At 38.5% G+C, this 24,100-nt stretch overlaps 1 protein-coding gene across 1 annotated transcript; it reads left to right on the plus strand.

Moving 5' to 3' along the window:
• Positions 1–980: 980 nt before the first annotated feature.
• Positions 981–21,766, plus strand: LOC127424034 (sushi domain-containing protein 3-like). The gene is made up of 4 exons (XM_051668817.1): positions 981–1,135; positions 16,791–16,938; positions 18,292–18,480; positions 21,429–21,766. The coding sequence occupies exons 1-4, from the start codon at positions 1,102–1,104 to the stop codon at positions 21,463–21,465; spliced, it is 408 nt and encodes a 135-aa protein (XP_051524777.1). The 5' UTR covers positions 981–1,101; the 3' UTR covers positions 21,466–21,766.
• The last annotated feature ends 2,334 nt before the right edge of the window (positions 21,767–24,100 follow it).

Genomic DNA, 24,100 nt, shown 5'->3' on the forward strand with positions numbered 1-24,100 from the left:
ACGTATTTCCACTCAAATACCCCCCCTCTGGGCGGGGTGTGGTCTCCGCGGTGACCACGACTGGGCTAGTCTGTCTCTATCTTTTGGGCAGTCGACTTGTCCCCGAAGGGCCGTTCGACACTCATAACAGCGTTGGGGGAGGTTACATGTCGGCCTGGTGCGCTGGCTTTGAGGCACACAGTGGTCTGCCCATCACACACCGCCAGTTCACATAAGTTCAGCCAGTGTGGCATTTCTTATAGGGACCCCTAGTGTCACTACATCGACACAACGTCGAGTGAGTGACAGATAGGGAACATCCTGGTTACTTGCGTAACCTCCATTCCCTGATGGAGGGAACGAGACGTTGTGTCCCTCCTGCCACAATGCTGAACTACCTGCTGAAATGGCCAGGACCTTGTCTCGGCTCCTCAGCACAAAACCTGAATGAGTGGTTGCAAACCAGCTCCTTTTATACCCATATGTCCGGGGGAGCGGTATGCAAATACCACTTGCCAATTTTCATTGACCTTTTATGAAAGACCAGAGGTGTTTTGGGCTCCCAAGAGTGACCCCTAGTGTCACTACATCGACACAACATCTCGTTCCCTCCATCATGGAACGGAGGTTATGCAAGTAACCAGGATGTTTTCCACTTCCTGCAATGACTTTAAAGCAACTGGTGTTGTGGTGATTTTAATGGATGTATGAAGTCATTTCTCCTCAAGATCACACAGGTGTCCTAACAGTGAACATGAGACACATTTAACAACCACAAAGTGTCACAATATTTTCAACACTTGAGTTTTAACATTTCAATCCTCACAAACTTCTTTTTGTCAAATGTTTGACCAGTGTGCATGTGCTAACTTTCTTCAAAACAACAGACACTTGCTTTGTTATTTTGTATTTATTAACTGCAAGACATGAAACATTTTAAAATGGGGCTTATGTGTCCCAGTCATTTTTAGGGTCGCTGTATTTGGATCTCATAGGTCATATCAATCATATTTCTAACACGAGCGGTGTGACGTCACGACGAGAACGCGACAGCTGAAGAGTGTCTGTCGCTCAGCAGCTGTCTTCTGTCTGTCTGACAAACAGGTGTGTGAAGTGTCCTCTATGGGAGACTGGAGCAGCGATCACAACCGAACAGGTAAACTAAATGTGTTCATGAGGATTTCATTCGAGTTTCGAGTTATTTTACGCCAGGTCAGTGCGTTCTTTTAATACGACAGTTTTATATTCGCTCTGTGCAGTTTTATTATTATTTTACAAAAGTAAAAGAGTTCCGGGTCTCTTGTCATGTTTGTATGATACTGTAGTTTTCTTAAGATGCGGTGTAATGTAGACAGGAATAAATGTTGTTTTGTGTGAAGTGTTTTCTTGTATCTGTCGGGTTGTGTGCTGATGATGCGTCTGTTCTTTCTGCAAATGAAGAGCTTTAAAAGACGAAAGAAAAGAAAGTTGTGGGATTTCATTTTTTAAGGTCTAGACTGGGGTTTTCAAGACATCTTAAAACATTTTAAACATGTTCCTACTTCTTATAGTACTTTACTGCATAGACTAGAGTTTTCATGACCACATACTACATGCGATATTTATATATATATATTTGTCACAATGTTCTAGAACTTCTGGAGCACTCTCAAACAACATCCGTCAAACTAACAGGACAGTTATAATGTGTCTGTTTACAGAGACAGCTGTGATTGGTCTATTTCAATGACATCTTTTTAGGGACATTTTCTGCTTGTCATTTCATAAAAAATTTGCTTACAGCACCTTTCAAATTGTGGAGAAATGGCGAGCAGTCACAGCACGTAAAATAAACGTATTGTAAATATACAGGGATGACTGGGGCTAGTTGTCATATGGGGAAGTTGTCAAAAGAACTTTAGAAGAGAAAGAAAAGATTTTGAGTATGAAGTCCAATTACACAAATGTTTTCTCGAGTTTTTATTTCTTTTTTATGTTGTTTTCAAACTGTCTGAAATTAGAATAGTTTTGGTGAATTCCATTAGCATTATATTTTTGTAATGACGGTAGATTTTAAAAGGTTGAACTGTGTTCTCAGGAAAAGGGTAGGTGAAGACCTTTAATTATCCTCTTCACTAAATCATCACTAAAACACATTTATTGAATTGTTTACTCTGAACATCAACATTTGTGAACAGTTTTGAGGTTAAATTTCATTGGTTAATAGTGATCTGTGAATTTATTTTATGGTGGATATTGGTCTATTTATTAATGGGGGATTTGTGGACACAGTAACACATTAATATTTGTGGGGGGAAAATATTATTTTTATTTCAAAGTGAAAAGTTAAAGTTAGACTCTTGGGGTAAGACGCCCCCATCAGAACTGGGGCAGAATGTCTCGGCTCGGGCTATGTTTCATAATTCCATGAATTAGATTTATATTTCAAACATCAGTTTTATTAATCATAACCTATAGGTCAATTGAGTGGAATCATTCATTCTGAATTCATAGTTTATTGCTATTATGACATCCCTTCCATTAAAAGGCCTATTCATAATTCATAAAATGATACATTGTGATTCAGATATCTGGGATTCTTTTATTTGATTTGTCTGTCATTATTCTAAATTGTCTAAACTAAACAACTAAATTGTCAAAGTGCATCAATTTACATGGAATATTTTATTTAGGATTTTACATGAATGACACACTTTAAAAAAATAAACAATTAAAAATGACATCAGATTTAATTTATATATTCTGCAGAAATTAGATTTTTTATTTTTTTTTTGCCCCAGGGGGCTTCTTGGTAGGGGCAAGATGGCCCCTTTAAATGGTTTTAAATTTTGTGCGATAAAAACGAAATGAGCAAATGTTTCCATTTATTTCCGCTCATAATATGTTGGATGATGCGTAATGATCATGTACGTGTTAAACTCATCTCTTAATATATTACAATTTAGATGTAAATGCACATTCTCCCCTATTTTTCATGATTGTCAACTTGGGGCAAGTTATCACGTGTTTCATATTTTTTCATTTAATACAATGTATCCATTACAATATTTATCCAAAAAAATACTTAAAATACAAAAAAAATTTTTTTATTTTAAATTGTGTACATTTGTGCTTTTTCATTAATTGTTTTGTGTTTCATATTTGTTTTACTTTTAAAATTAGCTGAAAAGTCCATAATAACCTATTTAATGGAAAGTTCTCATAGTGACAACTTGCCCCGTATAATGTTACAACATGCTTCACCTTTGCTCTGTGTTGCATATAAAAGCTGTTTTCCCTGAGCAATAACAATGGAAAATTTCAGTTGTTTTTTTGTAGACAAGACTCTGAGAAATATACTTTCAAAATTGAATATAGCATTAAAAATATTCACTGGGGTTCAAGGTCAACAACTGGCCCCTGTCTACCAAATATTTATATACAGTGCATTCAGAAAGTATTCAGACCCCTTCATTTTTTATTTTATTTATTTATTTATTTTTTACATTTTGTTATGTTGCAGCCTTATACTAAAATGCTTTAAATTATTTATTTTTTCACATCAAACTACACTCCAAACCCCATAATAACAAGGCAAAACCAGATTTCTGATAACTTTGGGAAAAAAAAGAAAATCTCCATGGTATTTTTATTGAACAATTTTGAAAACACAGAGAACAGAGTATAGGAACAAACTATATGCTTATAAAACACACAACCCATCCCAAACCCTCAGTCTCCCTCCCGCCTTACACACCTCTGTCTGGCCGTAGGTTAAACAATAAAGACCTGTTCATAATAATATGAAGGTTAATATATATATGTATATATATATATATATATATATATATATATATATATATATATATATATATATATATATATATATATATATATAGATGCACATAAAAAGGGGAAAAGGGGAATCAAATTAATTAAATAAGTTATTCTGTGCTTTACAGATAGTGAAGACACAAATATAGAAAAACCTATATACTGTACATCTGTATACCCATGTTAATTACACACAAAGATAGATACACTAGAGAGGTACAGTATATAGTACACTAGAGAGGGAAGGGAACAGGTTGCCTGTAGTCAGCTTCTCAGTCTAAGGAAAGTGTACACAAGCCATTGAAATAGGTGAGAAGGGGTTGCCATTTTTAAAAAGAAATTAATCCACCCTGCCACTGATATTATACTTAACTTTTTCAAGTTTATGAAAGAAAATTAGATACATTAACCAGAGTAAAGATGAAGGGGGAAGAAGAGATTTCCAGGACAGCAGAATTCTACACCAAGCTAGCAATGATGCAAACGCCACCACATCCACTTGCCTGCGGTTCAAAGGATGTTGTTCAGATGGTACCCCAAAAATTGCAATTAAAGGGCATGCTTCCAGTTTGATTCCAATACAGATGATTTTGAAGAAAGAATTCCAGTAATTCCATAGTTTGGGGCAAAGTGCAAACATGTGATTAAGGTTACATGGTGAAAGTTTACACCTGTCACATACGTCAGGGATGTTAGGGTATATTACAGACAATTTAGCTTTAGAAAGGTGCACTCTATGCACTACTTTAAACTGTATAAACCCAAGCCGGGCACATGACGTAGAAGCTCTACACTGTAAAAAAACATCCTGTTAAATTTACGGTAAAAAACTGGCAGCTGTGGTTGCCAGAAATGTAACCATGTTTCAGGCTTTACGGGATGTAATTTTGATGCCTGTATATTTTACGGTGCATTACTGTCGTTTATATTATTAAATAATAAACTTGATATATTAACCTTCTGAAACAGTAAAAATCTGCTTTTTACTTTATAAGGTATTGTTAATCACTGTAGTAATTACAGAAGAGCACACGATGACATGAAGTTCATCAATAATGATCCTTCCAGGAGCAATGACCAATAAACATGTAGAGACGGCGCTCGGTGTCACGCACACAAACACTAAACACCATCAATGTAACGTGTGAAATTAAAATAATACAGTAAACATGTAGAGACGGCGCTCGTTGTCACTCACACAAACACTAAACACCATCAGGGTAACACGTGTGAAATTAAAATAATGCAGTAAACATGTAGAGACGGCGCTCGGTGTCACTCACACAAACACTAAACACCATCAGGGTAACACGTGTGAAATTAAAATAATACAGTAAACATGTAGAGACGGCGCTCGTTGTCACTCACGTGTGAAATTAAAATAATACAGTAAACATGTAGAGACGGCGCTCGTTGTCACTCACACAAACACTAAACACCATCAGGGTAACACGTGTGAAATTAAAATAATGCAGTAAACATGTAGAGACGGCGCTCGGTGTCACTCACACAAACACTAAACACCATCAGGGTAACACGTGTGAAATTAAAATAATGCAGTAAACATGTAGAGACGGCGCTCGGTGTCACTCACACAAACACTAAACACCATCAGGGTAACACGTGTGAAATTAAAATAATACAGTAAACATGTAGAGACGGCGCTCGGTGTCACTCACACAAACACTAAACACCATCAGGGTAACACGTGTGAAATTAAAATAATGCAGTAAACATGTAGAGACGGCGCTCGTTGTCACGCACACAAACACTAAACACCATCAGGGTAACACGTGTGAAATTAAAATAATACAATAAACACGTAGAGACGGTACTCGGTGTCACTCACACAAACATTAAACACCATCAGGGTAACACGTGTGAAATTAAAATAATGCAGTAAACATGTAGAGATGGCGCTCGTTGTCACGCACACAAACACTAAACACCATCAGGGTAACACGTGTGAAATTAAAATAATACAGTAAACATGTAGAGACGGCGCTCGTTGTCACGCACACAAACACTAAACACCATCAATGTAACGTGTGAAATTAAAATAATACAGTAAACATGTAGAGACGGCGCTCGGTGTCACTCACACAAACACTAAACACCATCAGGGTAACACGTGTGAAATTAAAATAATACAGTAAACATGTAGAGACGGCACTTGGTGTCACTCACACAAACACTAAACACCATCAGGTTAACACGTGTGAAATTAATGAGCACCTATTATGGTTTTTCAAATATGACCTTTCATGTAGTGTGTTATATAGCTGTTTGTGACTGTAAAAAAGTCTGCAAAGTTTCAAAAATCAAAGTGCACGACAAATGAAGTTATTGACTCCCAAAAGAAAGAACCAGTTCTGAACACCTGAAACGAGTCGTTAGTAATTCCAGACTTACTTCCTGTACTAACCTACGTAATTTGGTAACAAAAAACTCGCCTCTGGTCTTTCATTGGCTGCTCGCGAACAGCTTTGACCCACCCTCAAACACTACACTAAGCAGTTGACCAATGACAACAGACTGGGACATCTGACCAATCAGAGCAGAGTAGGCTCTGGGAAAAAAAGGTAATGCTCCAATTTAAATTATGAGCAAATTAAAGTGTTTTTTGACCTTGGATGCATGTAAATCTATTGTATGAGACCTTTAAAACAAAATTAGGTACGTTTAAAAACCATAATAGGTGCTTTTTAAAATAATGCAATAAACATTAACTAGACTACATTAAATATAATACAGAACACCCCAATGCACATAACTGATTTTAAAAATAAGAAGAAACATAACTGTCCCCATTAAATATAATGAAATGAACTGGGTCATGCAGGGAATGCTGGGAACACCTGATTATTTTTTTATTACCGTAATTTTAACAATAATTTACCGTAAAAAGTACATGTACTCTCGTTAAACATAATATAAATTTGTACTGTTAAATATACAGAAAATCATACTTTTTACATTAAAATAAATAATTTTCTACCAAATTTTACCGTAAAAGTACGTGTATTGTCTTTTTAAATGTATTAAAAATTGTTACCTTATATTTTAAGGTAACTACCCTTTAACCAATTAACGTTTTTTAACTGTAGCATTTTTACAGTCTTTTACTGTTAAAATTACGAAAAATATTTACAGTGTAGGTCCAGTTCCCAGGTATTAATAGTTCTGTTGTTATGACTCTCATCAATTGATAAAATCGCACTATAAGCCTGTGAGATGAGACCTCCCACAGAAGGTTTAAGTATGAATACATCCTCCCATGGGGTCTTTGGGGACAAAGAGGGAAACTCTGGGAAGATAGTGGAAATATAGTCTAATTTGAAAGAAGCGAAATGTATGAGACAAAGGGAGGCTGAATATATAAGCCAGTTCAGAAAAGCTAGCAAACACGTTGTTGACAAAAAGATCTCCAAAACATTTTATACCCTTCCTATCCCAGAGAGTGAATACAGAGTCCATAAAAGAAGGGGGGGAAAGATGATTGTTACACATGGGAGCTAAAACAACTTTTGCAAAATTTATTAAAAAGAAAGAACTGAAATATCACATTGACATAAGTAATCAGACCCTTAACTCAGTACTTAGTTGAAGCACCTTTGGCAGCAATTGCAGCCTCAAGTCTTTTTGGATATGATACGGCAGACTTTGCACACCTGGATTTGGGGATTTTCTGCCATTCTTCTCTGCAGATCCTCTCAAGATCTGTCAGGTTGGATGGGGACTGTCTGTGGACAGCTATTTTCAGGTCTCTCCAGAGATGATTGATTGGGTTAAAGTCCGGGCTCTGGCTGGGCCACTCAAGGACATTCACAGAGTTGTCCCTAAGCCACTCTTGTATTGTCTTGGCTGTGTGCTTAGGGTCATTGTCCTGTTGGATGGTGAACCTTCGGCCCAGTCTGAGGTCCTGAGTGCTCTGGACCAGGTTTTCATTAAGGATATCTCTGTATTTTGATGTGTTGAGCTTTCCTTCAACCCCGACCAGTCCCCCAGTCCCCCAGTCCCTGCCGCTGAAAAACACCCCCACAGCATGATGCTACCACCACCATGCTTCACCGTTGGGATGGTATTGCACAGGTGATGAGCGGTGCCTCGTTTCCTCCAGATATGACGCTTGGAATTGAGGCCAAACAGTTGAATCTTCTGTAGCAGTTCCTTTGACCTCATGGCTTGGTTTTTGCTCTGATATGTTTTTTCAGCTGTAAGACCTTATATAGATAGGTGTGTGCCTTTTCTAAATCATGTCCAATCAATTGAATTTGCCACAGGTGGACTCCAATCAAAGTGCAGAAACATCTCAAAGATGATCCAGAGAAATGGGATGCACCTGAGCTAAATTTGAAGTGTCATAGCAAAGGGTCTGAATACTTATGTCAATGTGATATTTACGTTTTTTCTTTTAATACATTTGCAAAGTTATCAAAAATTTGGTTTTTGTTTTGTCATTATGGATTATGGAGTGTAGATTGATGTGAAAATAAATGTGAAAAAAATTAAAGGGTCTGAATACTTTCTGAATGCACTGCATATTATATATATATGTCCATGCTATTTGTCAGCTACAACTTTACAGTTTGCATCTGGATGAAATGAAACAGACACACCATCATTCACTTTCAAGTTTCACTTCCTCAACACTACTTGTACAAAACCATAAAGTATTGAGGAGTAACAGCCGAAAATGTGTTTACAGATGAAAAACATGATGTCATTTAAACAAGGAAACTGAACTTTGTAAGGTGCAGTGGAATATGACATTTTGCACACAGAAATGAATCTAATACAAACTTTTATTTACCCTTCTCTTCATCAAACAAGGACAAATCTTTACAGAGTTCTTAAAAATGAATTAATTTCAGTCTTAGAATCCCAGCATTGTAAATCCTGTTGTAAGTGGTCTTGTAGGTCAGTGTACGCCCCTGCTGTCTCCTGTCATTGGCAGTCTGAAGCTTGTGTCTGGAGATGGCATCAGGGTTGGTACAGTGATCAAACTGCAGTGCCCCTCCAGACACCATGCTGTGAGCGGCAGTCACATCTCCTGTGTGTGGAGCAACAACAACACGCAGTGGACTGGAGGGACACTAGAGTGCATACGAGACACCAGAGACACTTACTAACTTCATTCGATCCAGATGCAAACAGACTTACATTCTAATGTGAAAAATTGCCTTGTGAACCCTTCAGAATGATCTAGATTTCCAAATGATTGGCACCTCCTTACATGATCTGATCTATTTTGAGACTATCTGCATTAGCCAATAACTTAATAACCCATATTGATCAAACAATAATAATAATTATAATATATAATATACAGTATATATTATATTTAAATATAATAATTATTAGTAAAGACTTTTTTTTAGAAATTAAATTTTATTTACTAAACAAAAAGCACAGTATCTTTATTGAGCAAATGTTTAAACAATAAGTTTAATTGATGAAAAATATATGATTTCAGAGCACTTTAAAAGTCCACTCAATCAGTTAATCGAGAAAGTGTTGAAGAAGGGTTTCTAAATGCTTCTGATAAATCTTAGTGCCTTAATCAGTCTACAGTCAGGCACATGAGGACATCATGTCTTGCACTGATAATGCTCCTAACAAGAATAGTGTTCATGGGTGATTAGGAAACAGGAAGCCACTAGGGATGGGCATTTTGGCCATATTGTCTACTCGAGTACTCGAACTAATTTCTCGAGTACTGGTCGAGTACTCGAGGGGCGATTACATGTTCACTACTATATATAATAATAACATGTCTGACAAACATCTATGGCTGCAGCATCGTGCCTTGGTGTTCCAGTGTATCGTCCATTCATTATTATAGGCTGTTATAAAATAATCTGTTACAAAACATCAAAAGATTCAAAATATAATGCATCATATTTTATCATTATGTGAAGATTCGCTGTCCAACTCTGAAAGATTGTGCCCAATGCACGTCTGTCTGTTACTCCTTCAGGTTACCGTAGTAATCTTAGTAAGCATGCACCATTTTTTTTAGTGACTGTCTGAACCATCTATTTTCAAATAACAGGAGACGCCATAACCATTGCATTTTTAATATGCATGTTAAATTGAAGTTCAGTTTGAAGAATGCATTGTGTTCCATTTAGCTGTGCTCTGTCTAGCTGTTTGAAACACTTGCCTGCTGTATATGCGTTGCTGCAGCGCGTTGAGTCCACTGCCACACGCGCCTGGTGTGTGTGTCCCTAAATGTTTCACTCCTGTGAGGAAAGCCGCGATGCTCTGTATTGTCATTGCTGTGATTCATGAAGCGTTCCATTCAACTTAATGAGTCTGAATTTCCACCTTTCAACTGGGGAAAGTGCAACAGAATGACACTTTATATTGGACATCTAACTTGGAAACTCATGCAGAAATCTTCAACTCCCATTTCGTCGAGATGCAGGTGCGTTAATATCCATTAACGAGTCAAAATTCTTACGTGAAATGATAATAAAATGTGTTTAGCAAACGTTTTGCAGAGACAGGCATTCAAAACACGGTTCATTTTGATTATCGTAATGATAGCATTGCAGTGTTGTATCAGTTTGGTTGCTATGAGACGTTTCTGACAATCAGTGTACCCCTCAAAACCACAACCTAATCAATCTCAAAATTAGAAATAAGCTCCCTCTTTGTTTGTGTGTTTAGTTGTCAGGTAATTGTCACTGAATTTTGAATTAAGTGAAAAGTCACATCATGCGTGATCACTATCGATCATCGTTTTCATGATCGATCATTGTTGCCATGTTCGAGTACCCGAGTACTCAAGTACTCGTGCCTATCCCTAGAAGCCACTGATCTTTGTGAAAAAATTGCTGGCCATCTCAGATTTGCTACAGACCAACCGAATGTTCCACTGCACTACTGGAACAAAGTGCTGTTGCCACTGAAGATAAGTTTCTGGTAAATGTGCCCTATATTATATATACTACATAATAATTCAAATAATTCTCTCTTTCTCGCATGCTGTATATATAAGGGATAATCCACAGCTAGGTGTGTGTTAAACAATTTTAACACATGACGTGAAGGCGAAGAGGACACCATGGTCACTTGTCAGCATTGATTAGCTACAGCTGTCATTGATTTTTACAGTGCAAATTTTGACTGGAAGAATATCAATAATGGTTAACTTTATCTATTAAGTCCTGCCCATTCTAAATCAGACACAAAGATAAAGTAGTGTGATAATATCACAGTTTTTGGGAGACCAAACTCTGTTTAAATACTCAATCCAGAAATTATAATAGCCACATAATGTAGAAGGGTTGACACTACTCAGAACATGTAATATTTAATTCCTATTCTTTGTCATTTTCTCATTAATGAGGAAATATTGCCGTTGCTGACGTGACAGATGATAAAGTAGCACTTGCTGTACATGATGAGGGGAAACCATCCAAAACACTCTGAACCCATAGACTTGACCTCTGTGATATCAATATGGTGTCCATTAAGGCTGCACGATTGATTAAATTAAAAATAAATGTGCAGTGTGGCCTTGCATGATAACTAAAGTGCAAAAGGCTGCGTTTTCTAAAACAGTATTTAGTCAGCAATGTGTGATCGAGCGGGGCCCTCTAGCAGGTGTGTTGAGCAGTGCAAGTGCGCAACAATATTACATGATGTTTATCGAATACACAACATTATCAAGTCATGGAATGGCATCTTAAATCACCTAGGTCCAGGTTTTGTTCTTTCGTCCTCTGTGCAAAACAGCAGAATGTCAAACCCTACTTTCTTTACAAGGTTTATGGGTGTTTAAAGGGGTCATGACATGAGGAATTAAATTGTCCTTGATCTTTTGACATATAAGAGGTCACTGCACTATAAAAACATACTGTAAGATTCAGAACTCAAAACTTCACTGCAAAAAGATCATTTATTGAAATCAATAAACATATCAAAATAATAATAATAATAAAAAGGCATGTCATGCCTTTAAGGGGAAAGCATTGCATTTCTAATTATCTCCATGTTGGATTCAGTAATACAGGGCTGATAAATATTGAAGTCTCTTCTGTTTTTTTCTGTAGTGCTTCAAAGTTGATTTAAGATGCCATTCCATGACTTGATAATGTTGTGTTTTGTGATGTTATGGTTAATCCCAACTTGAGACTCATCAGGCTTAAACACTATATTGATGTCCAGAAGCCGTTTGAAAAGAGGCATAAATCTCTCACAATGTTTCATTACAGCAGAGTAGACACATTAATATAGAATATTGATTAAAACTGACTGGAACTACCTGTGCATTATATAAGGGATAATGTATAGTCTTCCTGTTGTTATTGCAAAATAAACCCAGACAGGATGATCAGGACCCCGTCACGAAGCAGAGACTCTTATATCACACTGAAGGGGTTTATTTTGTGATAACAACCAGGTGACTCTACATTATGCTGTTTATTACACAGTTACTAACCAAATAAATAAATACATGGACATAATATATAGATTTGCGTTTAAATTTTGTAATTATGTGAGAAGAAATAAATCACTGAACAGCTGAAATCCACCTCCGGTTTGTCTGACTCCTCATTATTCAGCCTATTACAAGACTACTTGCCAAATAAATGAAAATAAATGGACATGAAACCTTGATTTGATGGCTTGCAATACCCAGATGAGTGGTCTGATATGTGGATGTGCGGTTGTTATAGAGAAATATCGAACTGCTAGATGGTGCCATTGATCAATCAGAATTGAATATTCCAGAGAGCTGTGTAATAAACGGTTTTAATGCACGCATTCCAGCAAATCAGAATCAAGTATTCAAATAGACCATGATATATATACATTATATATATCATTAATAAGACTATTCAAAAAGTGGGGTGAGAAGTCAGTATTTTTATTGTTTTATTCCTGTATCATTGGACATAAGCCTACTGTAATGTGTAAAGAAGGTCACGAGAGCGGGATCTAGAAGCAGCTTAATTTTAATGAAAAAATAAAACAAAATACAAAACAGGAATACAACACAGGATAAACGCTGGAACAGGGCAAGACTGGGAACCAGGAAGCAAAAACAAATGTAAACAAACAGGATAGAAACCGGAGCACGAACTGGAGAGAAACACACCAACTGACAAAGGTAAAATGGACATTGGGGCAATATATACACAGGGATAAATGAGGTAAATGAAACACAGGTGAGAACAACAGGGAACAGCTGGTAGTGAACAGGACAGTGAATTATGGGAAATGTAGTGCAAGGGAGACTAGAGACAGATGACAGAGGCAAAACACAGGGCAAAACAACAGTGAATCGTATCCCCCCCCAATTGGCGGCTCCTGATGCCCAAGGAAGGCAGATAAGGGAGGCAGGGCCATGATGGAGCCGGAGACCAAAGAGGCCAGAGCAGATCGGGCAGACGGCCGAGAGACCAAGAAGACCAGAGCAAATCAGGTGGATGGCCAGGGGTCCCAGGAGACCAGAGCAGATCAGGCGGACGGCCATGAGACCAAGGAGACCAGAGCAGATCAGGCGGACGGCCAGGAGACCCAGAAAACCAGAGCAGATCAGGCGGACGGCCGTGAGACCAAGGAGACCAGGGCAGATCAGGCAGATGGCCAGGAGACCCAGAAAACCAGAGCAGATCAGCCGGACGGCCATGAGACCAAGGAGACCAGAGCAGATCAGGTGGACGGCCAGGAGACCCAGAAGACCAGAGCAGATCAGGCAGACGGCCAGGGGACCCAAGAGACCAGAGCAGATCAGGCGGATGGCCAGGAGACCCAGAAGACCAGAGCAAATCAGGCAGATGGCCAGAGGACCCAGGAGACCAACTCAGGGTAGGGACTAGATCAGGAGGCTTGGTTGGCGGCCACAGGGCTGAAACAGGGTCAGGAGGCCTGGGAGGTGGCCACAGACTAGAGACTGGAGCCATGGAATACTCTGATGGAGGAGCTGTGGAAGGCGGAGCCGTAGGAGGCTCAAGGGGCGAAGCCGTGACATGTGGAGCCGTGGGAGGCTCGAGGGGCGAAGCCGTGGAAGGCGGAGCTGTGGGAGGCTCGAGGGGCAAAGCCGTGGAAGGTGGAGCGGTAGGAGGCTCGAGGGGCCAAGCCGTGGAAGGCAGAGCCATGGGAGGCTAGAGACTAAGAGTCCTGGATGACTGGGAAATGACCTCTGTGGTCGTGAACATGAGGAGAGACTCGGGAACGACCTCTGTGGTCATGGGCATGGGCAGAGACTTGGGAATGACCTCTGTGGTCGTGAACACTGGCAGGGACTCAGGAATGACCTCTGTGGTCGTGGGCATGGGCAGAGACACGGGAATGACCTCTGTGGTCGTGAGCATGGGCAGAGACTTGGGAGCAGAAGCCCTTCTTCTCCTCCGCTTCCGGGCGGACGTGTATGCTGGCTCTGGGACGGACGAGGCTGACAACGCTGGCTCTGGGACGGACGAGGCTTCAAGCTCGGTGGCCGTGGCAGGCGTGGCCGTTGGCTCGGTGGCCGTGGCAGGGATGGCCGTTGGCTCGGTGGCCGTGGCAGGCGTGGAGCAAAGAGCCGCGGGCGGCTTGGCTATGATATGGCATGGAGCAGACTCAGACGTGGCTGTGACATGGCGTGGAGCAGACTCAGGCGTGGCTGTGACATGGCGTGGAGCAGACTCAGGCGTGGCTGTGACATGGCGTGGAGCAGACTCAGGCGTGGCTGTGACACGGCGTGGAGCAGACTCAGGCGTGGCTGTGACACGGCGTGGAGCAGACTCAGGCGTGGCTGTGACACGGCGTGGAGCAGACTCAAGCGTGGGAGGTTTGGAAGCCGGGTTCAGGGTAGGGAGAGGAGGATCCTCTGAACCGAGAATTTCTAGTGTTAAACTCACGTATTCCTCCCAAGTGTAGTCTCCTTTCTCCAGCAAATCTCTACACCTGTGAGCTAAGAGTCCGATCCGATACAGGAATTTCAGGTGGGAATAAGCAAATCCTGTGTATCTGGCACCTGTGTATCACCTCCTGTGAGTATTCCTTAATGGGCAAGTCCGCGTGGCTCAACTGGACAAAGTAAGCTGCTAGATCCTTTTTGGTTCGGTCAGTTGTTCTGTAATGTTTAAAGAAGGTCACGAGAGCGGGATCTAGGAGCAGCTTAACTTTAATGAAAAAATAAAACAAAATACAAAACAGGAATACAAAACATGATAAATGCTGGAACAGGGCAAGACTGGGAACCAGGAAGCAAAAACAAATGTAAACAAACAGGATAGAAACTGGAGCACGAACTGGAGGGAAACACAACAACTAACAAAGGTAAAACGTACATCAGGGCAATATATACACAGGGATAAATGAGGTAAATGAAACACAGGTGAGAACAATAGGGAACAGGTGGTAGTGATCAGGGCAGTGAATCATGGGAAATGTAGTGCAAGGGAGACGAGACAGATGACAGAGGTAAAACACAGGGCAAAACAACAGTGAATCATGACAACTACAGTTGAGAGCAATCCATTTTGGAATTGCAATTTGCAGTTTGTCAATCTGTCGTGTTCTCACAGGATGCGTTGCTGTGTTCCATCTGCACTATTTTCAATTTAATTAATCGGTTTATGTATATATGAGTTAAACAGATGCTTTTGAAGCATCTCACTGGTTTTTAGCATCAAAGAGTTTTTAGGATGCTGTGTCGTTAACAGTTAACATTTTCAAATTGGTGTCTGGAGATCCCTGCATTTTATAATTATAATTATCAATCACACATTTGCACATATACAGTGAAACTCTTTTTTTTCCCCATATATCCCAGCTAAGCTGGGGGTCAGAGTGCAGGGTCAGCCATGATACAGCACCCCTGGAGCAGTTAGGGTCAAGGGCCTTGCTCAAGGGCCCAACAGTGGCATCTTGGCGGTGCTGGGGCTTGAACCCCTAACCTTCTGATCAGTAACCCAGAGCCTTAACCACTGAGCCACCACTGCCCCCGTGTTGTGTTTTGTCCAGCACTCATTCTGTGGCTGTGCTGCTTGTGAGGTTTGTTAAGGCACGCTGACTGCCCACTGCTGACACACCTCAGAAAAACACGAAATTACATGAACTTCAAGTGTGAACTGCTGCAATGTTAGGACAACATGTGAGTGAGAAAATTACATATTTGCAATATGATCTGAAATAGAGCCATTTTAATCATAAAAATAATAAAAGAAACTGACATCTTAAACATGTGTTTTATATTAATGCAATTAAGCTCGTGCTCAGAACATATTCCCCCAAATATTATTAAGGCACACCTGAAAATGTGTGAATGTCTTTGCATTAGATAACACAATGAGCAAATGGCATCTGTAAACAAATGATTCAAGAGCCATTTTTGCAAAAGACTTTTAATCAACTGTTGTTGTGTTGATATTTTGTGGATGTTTGTACAGGTGCTCTAACAGATGTTTGAAAACCATAAAAGTCTCCAAAAGCCTATATATTGTTTTATCATTTTAATCCCAAAAAAACTGATTTTTGTGAAATGTTTTCTTCAAAATAATGTAATGACTATTAATATAATGACATTCATACATCTTAGAGGGTTTCTTAAGTGTTCAAAATATTTTGGGCCAGCTGTATTAAGACTAGAAAAAAGCCCATTCTCTAAAACTGCTCACAGTGGTTAAACTCCTCGTCTTATTTCTATAACATGCACTTCTTACTCTCTTGCAATTTCTGTGTTTTCTCAAAATTAAGACCAAATTAACTATCTGTAATAGGAATAGGCAGATTACACAGTTACTCTGGGGATTATTTATGTGTCATCTGCTTCATATAAAACTTCTTTCAAAGCTGTAGTTCAGAGATGACAGGTCTTTACTTATCCTTATGTTGTTTCTTTCTTCTGTGAGGGGTCAGGCAGAATGACAGCCTCTGTCACCATTCACATTCATTGTATGGAAAAAAGATGCAGTGAAGTGAACGGTGACTGAGAATACTGTGAATAAAGCGTGTGTTTTGCATCACTGTGCATCTGATTTTGTGTGTTTGCACAGCTCTCTCACGGTTTGAGGACGAGGGCTTCCGCTTGGCTTTTCTCATATCCTTCGTCAGTGTGGTTTTCATTCTCTTCATGAGCATAATCTTCATCACTTCCTGTCTGGTGAGCTACGTGAGGCGAGACGAGAGGAGAAAGATGGAGAGGTGAGAAGCAAATAAAACCACGCATATGCATTGTCTCACAATCTACTGCATCCTAACTGGAACTGGAACTGGACCTCCAAACAGTTCAAAACTGCACATAAACGTTGTATATAATATTAGTCAACAAAAATAATATATTTCAGTTGAGGATAATCAGCAAAATATCAAAAGCATGCATCAGACATATTAAAGGAGAATATGAATCTGTTTAATATATTTGATTAAAACTGATCTCCTGAAATAAACATATAATGAATCTACTGAAGGATGAGCTACTTTTACAAGTGACTCTGTTGTGAATTATACTAATTATCAGATGTCCAGCCAAATGTGTATTATCAAATATTAACACTCAAATGTAAATCTGAGTATAGCTGAAACAAACCTTTCTGTCACAAGACAGATATAAAGAGAACTCCACTCATTACTTAAAAGTTTAGTTACTGTGTTTTGCCTTTGAAGGGCAGTATTGGTGTTTGATTAATATTCAGTGTGGTAACATTTGAATTAACTGCTTGTTTTTATTCAAATAAAAAAATATTATTAAAATGCCTGAATCAACCTGATTACATTAGGTTACACCAACACCACAAGTTCTTTTTAAGGGTAGAACAGGTAGAAATAGAAGCTCAAATAAAAACCATAAACTGTATGTAATCTAAAGCCTTCTAATAAAGTAATCCATGTGCTCTCTTTTGTTTTACTCCAGTGTTGGTCATTAAAGCAGCATAAAGTTGATTTTTGGATATATAAAAATAAATTCTGCCTGCTTGAGGTGATATTGTATCCAGTGTGGCTGTCGAACTAAAATGAGTGGCCTAATACAAATATGCTACAAATTCAAGTGTCAAAGAATACCACCAAAAACTGTCGAGGGGATGATTTTCTGTGAATAATAACTTACATTTGTGTCTGTTATCCACAAAAATCTATTGTATTTTTTCAGAACACTTGGAATATATTGCATGAGTCATATGGAGTACTTTTATGGCACTTTCTACATTTACTATATGGAAAAAGACAGCCAGGACATTTTGCAAAATTTCTCCTTTGTTCCATGGAAGAAAGAAATATGATGGTTAGGAATGTGAGGCAGCCTGAAGTTAGCATGGAGCAAAATACATATTTTTTTATATGTTCTGTATAATATTGGCTGTACTATTCTTGAATATCTGTATCTAGGAGGCAGTTTAGATGGCTGCCTCCAATGGAAGGATTTTGAGATAGAGCCAGATTGCACTACAACCTTGATGAACTTGAATATGATGGGAGAAAGATAGAAACAGAAAGTAAATTAGAATGACTAAAGATGGTGGTGAATGGTGGTGTGTGACCTGTGATTGTCATGTGTAGAGCGAGAAAAAGGGAGGAGGCAGAGTTTTGGCATCAAATAGACATTGAGGGTCTGGAGCAGCAGAGAGAGGGGTTACATGACCACAAAACCAGAAATAACAACAACAGCACCAGAGGAGAGAGATGGCACACAGGAACAACAGCGGACAACCAAACATTTACCCACGATGACCTGCACATTCCCTGCAGGTATTGCCCGACCTCAAGTCCTTTCTTAAAGCATTCACAACCCCTTTTGTTTCCATAATGTGATGTACTTCCACAAGAAACAGCTTATTTAGTGAGAAACAAATCTAGGATCGATTGGATGGTGAAAATGGTCTCTATAAGACAGGTGGTTGGAGGGGAGAAGCTGAATATTTGATACTGTTGAGCGTAGAGGAGTGATTGGCAGCACCGAGATACATGTGCAGTTATTTGCAGTCTGACATGACACATTTATTTCAACGTAAGGATCGGTGCCCAGGTGCATAAAACACCTTAAGTATAATTTTCCCTTAAGATCACCCTAAAGTTTCCCTTAAATTTAAGGGTGTTGCTTGAAATAACCCTTAAGTGTTTTTATACGTAAAACATCACAATCCCTTATGATTTCACTTAAGTATTAAATCTTCTACTTAAGTATGCTCTTAAAAAGTGTTGCAAAAAGTCCCTTAACTGCCATTCCAAGTATTTCTTAAGGTTAGGAAAACTTCATCTTAAAGAGCACCTATTATGGTTTTTCAAATATGACCTTTCATGTAGTGTGTTATATAGCTGTTTGTGACTGTAAAAAAGTCTGCAAAGTTTCAAAAATCAAAGTGCACGACAAATGAAGTTATTGACTCCCAAAAGAAAGAACCAGTTCTGAACACCTGAAACGAGTCGTTAGTAATTCCAGACTTACTTCCTGTACTAACCTACGTAATTTGGTAACAAAAAACCCGCCTCTGGTCTTCATTGGCTGCTCGCGAACAGCTTTGTCTTGCCCTGAAACACTACACTAAGCGGTAGACCAATCACAACAGACTGGGACATCTGACCAATCAGAGCAGAGTAGGCTCTCTGAAAAGAGGAGTTTAGAATGAATCCTTTAGAACGGATCATTGAACGAGTCCTTTTTGACACTGGGAAAAAAAGGTAATGCTGCAATTTAAATTATGAGCAAATGAAAGTGTTTTTTGACCTTGGATGCATGTAAATCTATAGTATGAGACCTTTAAAACAAAATTAGGCATGTTTAAAAACCATAATAGGTGCTCTTTAAGTGTAGGTTAAGAGTTTAAAGGTTTCTAAAAATGCATTTTTCGCGATAGGGAGAACCCAGTTTAAACCATTTTAACGATGCAAAACTGTTGCAGGAGTGCAGATTTGATGGTCATGCAATATGAGAAATCGCTAACCAGCTGGAGGGCGATCTTGGCAATGTATTTTGCTGTCCCCTTTGCCATATCGTGGCCCTGTTTTGCGGCCTGCCCACTGGGAAAAGTCCCAGTTCTCAAATCAGAAGTGTGCCCAGTATTATCTACTATCTTCATCTTTATAAACTGTACGAATGAATGCATTAAAATATATTTTAATAAAATAATTAAGATATATCGCAAATTTTTATATATATCCTACACCCCTACTGACCACCACTAATATTCTTAATTTGGGATGGCATTCAGTTCTCTGCACAGTTACATGTGCATCTTAACATCTTGCACCTCTAATCCACCCCGTGCCTGGCACAGACTTTCAAAGGTGTCTTTCTCAAATGGGCACTTGCCGACCGGCTGTAAAAGCAGAATCCTCCATTAATTGGTCCGCATGCAAAACTCATTTACACAGGAAAGATTTGTATACAAAAAGTGTTTGAATCGATTAAATTCAAAGATTGTACCTCAGATACAAATGGAAATCTGCCCATGTATCCTCCAGAAAATTATTTTGAAAAAATATTTATGCAGTAATCACAAACGAGTGTGATTGGTGCATCCTGAAAAGTGCTGTGAAAACTAACAGGTGACACATGACAATGCTGTTTACGCACTGTTTCAGAAGAGATCGGACAATGAGTTATACATTAATAATGATACAGAGAAACTTTAATAGTCTTTAAAACATATTATAAAGTTAAAGTATTTTCTGTGTGGTAAAATTGACCATGTTGGTGGGGACATTTCAGATCTTCTGACACGTCATGTCTATGGTAACAGTAGAATTTTATTACAGTAAAACCTCACTCACTGTAGTAAATTCCTTAACGGTTTCCCTTAGCTAAGAGAACTGTCTAAGGGATTATATGCAACTCCCACAAGTCATTCCTTCAGTTAAGGGGAAATCACTCTTTAAGTGTTGTACTTGAGGGAAAACCTTAAGGTGTTTTATGCAACCAAGCACGGATATTCTGCCTAGTTAGTTGCAAAACTGAACTTAGTTTATTATTTGATTTAGAAATTTCACAGTTTAAGAAGCAGTTTGAGCAGCATTACCAAAAACAATAAACTGCGTTTCCTCAATTTTGAAAAGAACCAGCTGCCGCTGGTTCATGACTACCAGTGATCAAATATAACACATCATTGCAAAGTGGTCTCAGCTTTCTAACTACATCTGGCTTAAGCTTGTAGTCCACTCAGTGGCCGAGATCTTTGACGAAGGAGTGTGTGATCATAAAATAGACTGAATGTCTATGAACGAGCACATGGCGAGTGTTCAGCTGCGTTAGAGCGCCACCTGCATTTCACATCTGTATATTGTGATGGAAGGTGATAGAGGAACATTTCTTTTTCTGGTACTTGCTGCCGTCTAGTGGAATGAATGAACACTTTTAACAGGGACACAGAGCCTGAATGACAGGCTCTCAAAGACAGGATTAAATAAAGATTGTAAACACATACAGTATTATTTATGAATTATTGGATTCTTTTTTTTATTTGAATTTGAAAAATTGCAGGTGGCAGACAAAATATAGAGGGGTTTAACGTACATACACTTACAGAGTCCATGGCACTCACTATTTCCTGCAGTCCATTATTTCATCAGAACATGACATTTACACATGATTGAAAACATCACATGACCATGTACAGATGGACCCAATCTGACTTATGAAATACTGCTGTACGCTCAAACAGTTCTGATATGCTTTAATATGAATATATGTTGTTTCACAGGTGTCATCAGCAAGGGGGAGGACAGACACTTCTGTAGGGTGCTACTTGTAGACCAGTTTTGGAATGGACAGTACTTATTCAGCTCACCTGCACCACCTGAGAATTAAACCTTTTAGTTTGTTGTTTTAATGTCTGCAAATGTGTGTTTCCCAGCTGTGTTCAATTGAATGTTGTTTTGTTTACTCTGTGCATGAAATAAATATAATGTATTGTAACATAATACTGCATACTGCCTACTACATCAGTATTTACTGTATACTGCATGCTAATTTCTGAAAAAGTATGCAATGCAGTGCACATTAGGAAACAATGTCTTAAATAAATTTTTTATATGGTTATCCATGACCCATGCCATGGTCCTTTACTAATTAATAATTTAATAATTGTATTTATTTATCACACATTTGCACATATACAGTGAAATACTTTTTTTCCACATATCCCAGCTAAGCTGAGGTCAACCATGATATGGTACCCCTGGAGCAGATAGGGTCAAGGGCCTTGCTCAAGGGCCCAACAGTGGCATCTTGGCAGTGCTGGGGCTTGAACCCCTGACCTTCTAATCAGTAACCCAGAGCCTTAACTGCTGAGCCACTTATTTTTTGTACTTTTAAAAAATCTTTTATGTTTAGATTTGACTGTTGTTGTTTTATATATATATATTAAATGCTTATTACAAACAAATAATAATTTGCAAATGTTTTTAAGAGTATTTTTGATCAATTTAATGCATTCTTGGTGAACAGAAGCATATACAGTATTTTTCAAAAACACACAATTTTTTTTTACATTTTTAAGATTTACATATTTTGATTTCATAACAAAATTCCATAAATTGAATAGTGAAATTTTGTACAAAAATAACTTAATAAAACTTAAAATAAATTATTATTATTTTTTTTTAAAGATTATTACACAGTTTAATTTGATGGAATTTTGTTATGAAATCAAAATGTGAAAATCTTAAAATTATGTTTTGGAGAGCAAAAACTTCTGAACAGTAGTGTATGTCCATTTAACAGCTGAAAAACTGCATTGGTCAGTTTGATTGTAAGCATTATTCTGTAAACCTCCACATCATACCTCCACTTAAAATCATTGTGAGCCCCCCTAGGCTAACAAATTTGGTTGGTTTGGGGGGGCACCATACAAGCTATAACCGCCACTGCTCACTCCCAAGGCGTCAAATACTGCCACTTGTGCAAGAGCCCAGCACGTCAATCTACAGACGCCTAAAGCGCCCTCTGGCATCAGTTTGGTGTTATAAGGGAGGTATTACTGTCAGTTTCAGATATTATTGCTTGTTTTAACCACAGTATGTTTTATTTTATTTATAAATATATTAATGCTGTAACATTATACAATCACATACATATTTTAGATCCCCTAACCCATTTTCAAAAGGCTCATAAATGCATCAGTATGCCACCAGAGGTCAGCAGCAGCTCTCTGAGAATAAAATCTAATGCAGGACTTTTAGAAAATCTAAAAAAGGGGCAATTATTTTTATTCTGCTTTTTAAATACTGGACAGCAATTATGAGATAAATCAATCATTTTATTCTATTCACAGTCATAGTTAAATATAAATAAATAAATAAAAAATATGACTTAGGGGCATATCTACATTTTTAAATGACAATAATGTCTCCCCCCTTAATATCCTCTGCCTCTGACTAGCAACATAAAGTAGCAATTTTAGTTTATGGCTGTGACAGATTAAAGGCTATTGCCATTTAAAAAGAAAAGCTCACCTTACACACATACAGTGGACTCCTTGCCTCATTTTACAGAAACCCCTTTCTTTATTTTATCCTGTCTTTGAGAGCCTGTGATTCAGGCTCTGTTTGCTCTGTGTCCCTGTTAAGAGTTCGTTCATTCCACTAGACGGCAGCAAGTACCAGGAAAAAGAAATGTTCCTCTATCACCTTCCATCACAATATACAGATGTGAAATGCAGGTGGCGCTCTAACGCAGCTGAACACTCGCCATGTGCTCGTTCATAGACATTCAGTCTATTTTATGATCACACACTCCTTCCCCACTGTTTCGTCAAAGATCTCGGCCTCTGAGTGGACTACAAGCTTAAGCTAGTTGACGTTGGAAAGCTGAGATCCTCACTATAAAACTTCATCTTTGATAGGCGAGAACTTATTTTGCCAATGATTTGTTATCATGCGTTTTCTGCTGGGCTGCATATTTTGTTCTGGACATCTGAGACATAACATTGGATTATTCACCCAAGCAAGTTCATAGACAAGATGAAAATGGCTCATTTTGAAGAAAACAACCTAAAGTAAGAGCTGATATAGGGTTTGTGGCTCATTGAGACTTACAGAAGCAGTGATCAGAGCAGACATGAGACATTCAAATTTCACTTTGTGATTCTTTTGATAATTCGAACTGAGGCGTAACAGCAAAAAATAAAAATAGAAAAATAAAATAAAAATATGTTCTTAGGAATGCGTAGTCAGATTCCTGAGAACAAGAATTTTCATTTGTTATATGACTTGTCTATTTTAGTGCTATTTGAAACATTATAATATTGATATTCATATATCTACATCATCACCACAGGGCATCGTTTATGTGCGACATGGAGGATAAAGCCTTGTTATTTTATGTAACATAAATTGAATTTTTCATAAACAAGATGGATATGTTGTCTATTGG

This window comes from Myxocyprinus asiaticus, chromosome 33, assembly GCF_019703515.2.
Source record: "Myxocyprinus asiaticus isolate MX2 ecotype Aquarium Trade chromosome 33, UBuf_Myxa_2, whole genome shotgun sequence".
NCBI classification, from domain to species: domain Eukaryota; kingdom Metazoa; phylum Chordata; class Actinopteri; order Cypriniformes; family Catostomidae; genus Myxocyprinus; species Myxocyprinus asiaticus.

What these genes read in the sequence shown, in the direction of transcription:
- LOC127424034 (XM_051668817.1), top strand. Translation starts at nt 1,102, where the DNA reads ATGGGAGACTGGAGCAGCGATCACAACCGAACAG. An exon ending in CAGCGATCACAACCGAACAG is followed by an intron (nt 1,136 to 16,790) that starts GTAAACTAAATG and finishes GTGTTTGCACAG; the next exon opens with CTCTCTCACGGTTTGAGGAC. An exon ending in GACCTGCACATTCCCTGCAG is followed by an intron (nt 18,481 to 21,428) that starts GTATTGCCCGAC and finishes GTTGTTTCACAG; the next exon opens with GTGTCATCAGCAAGGGGGAG.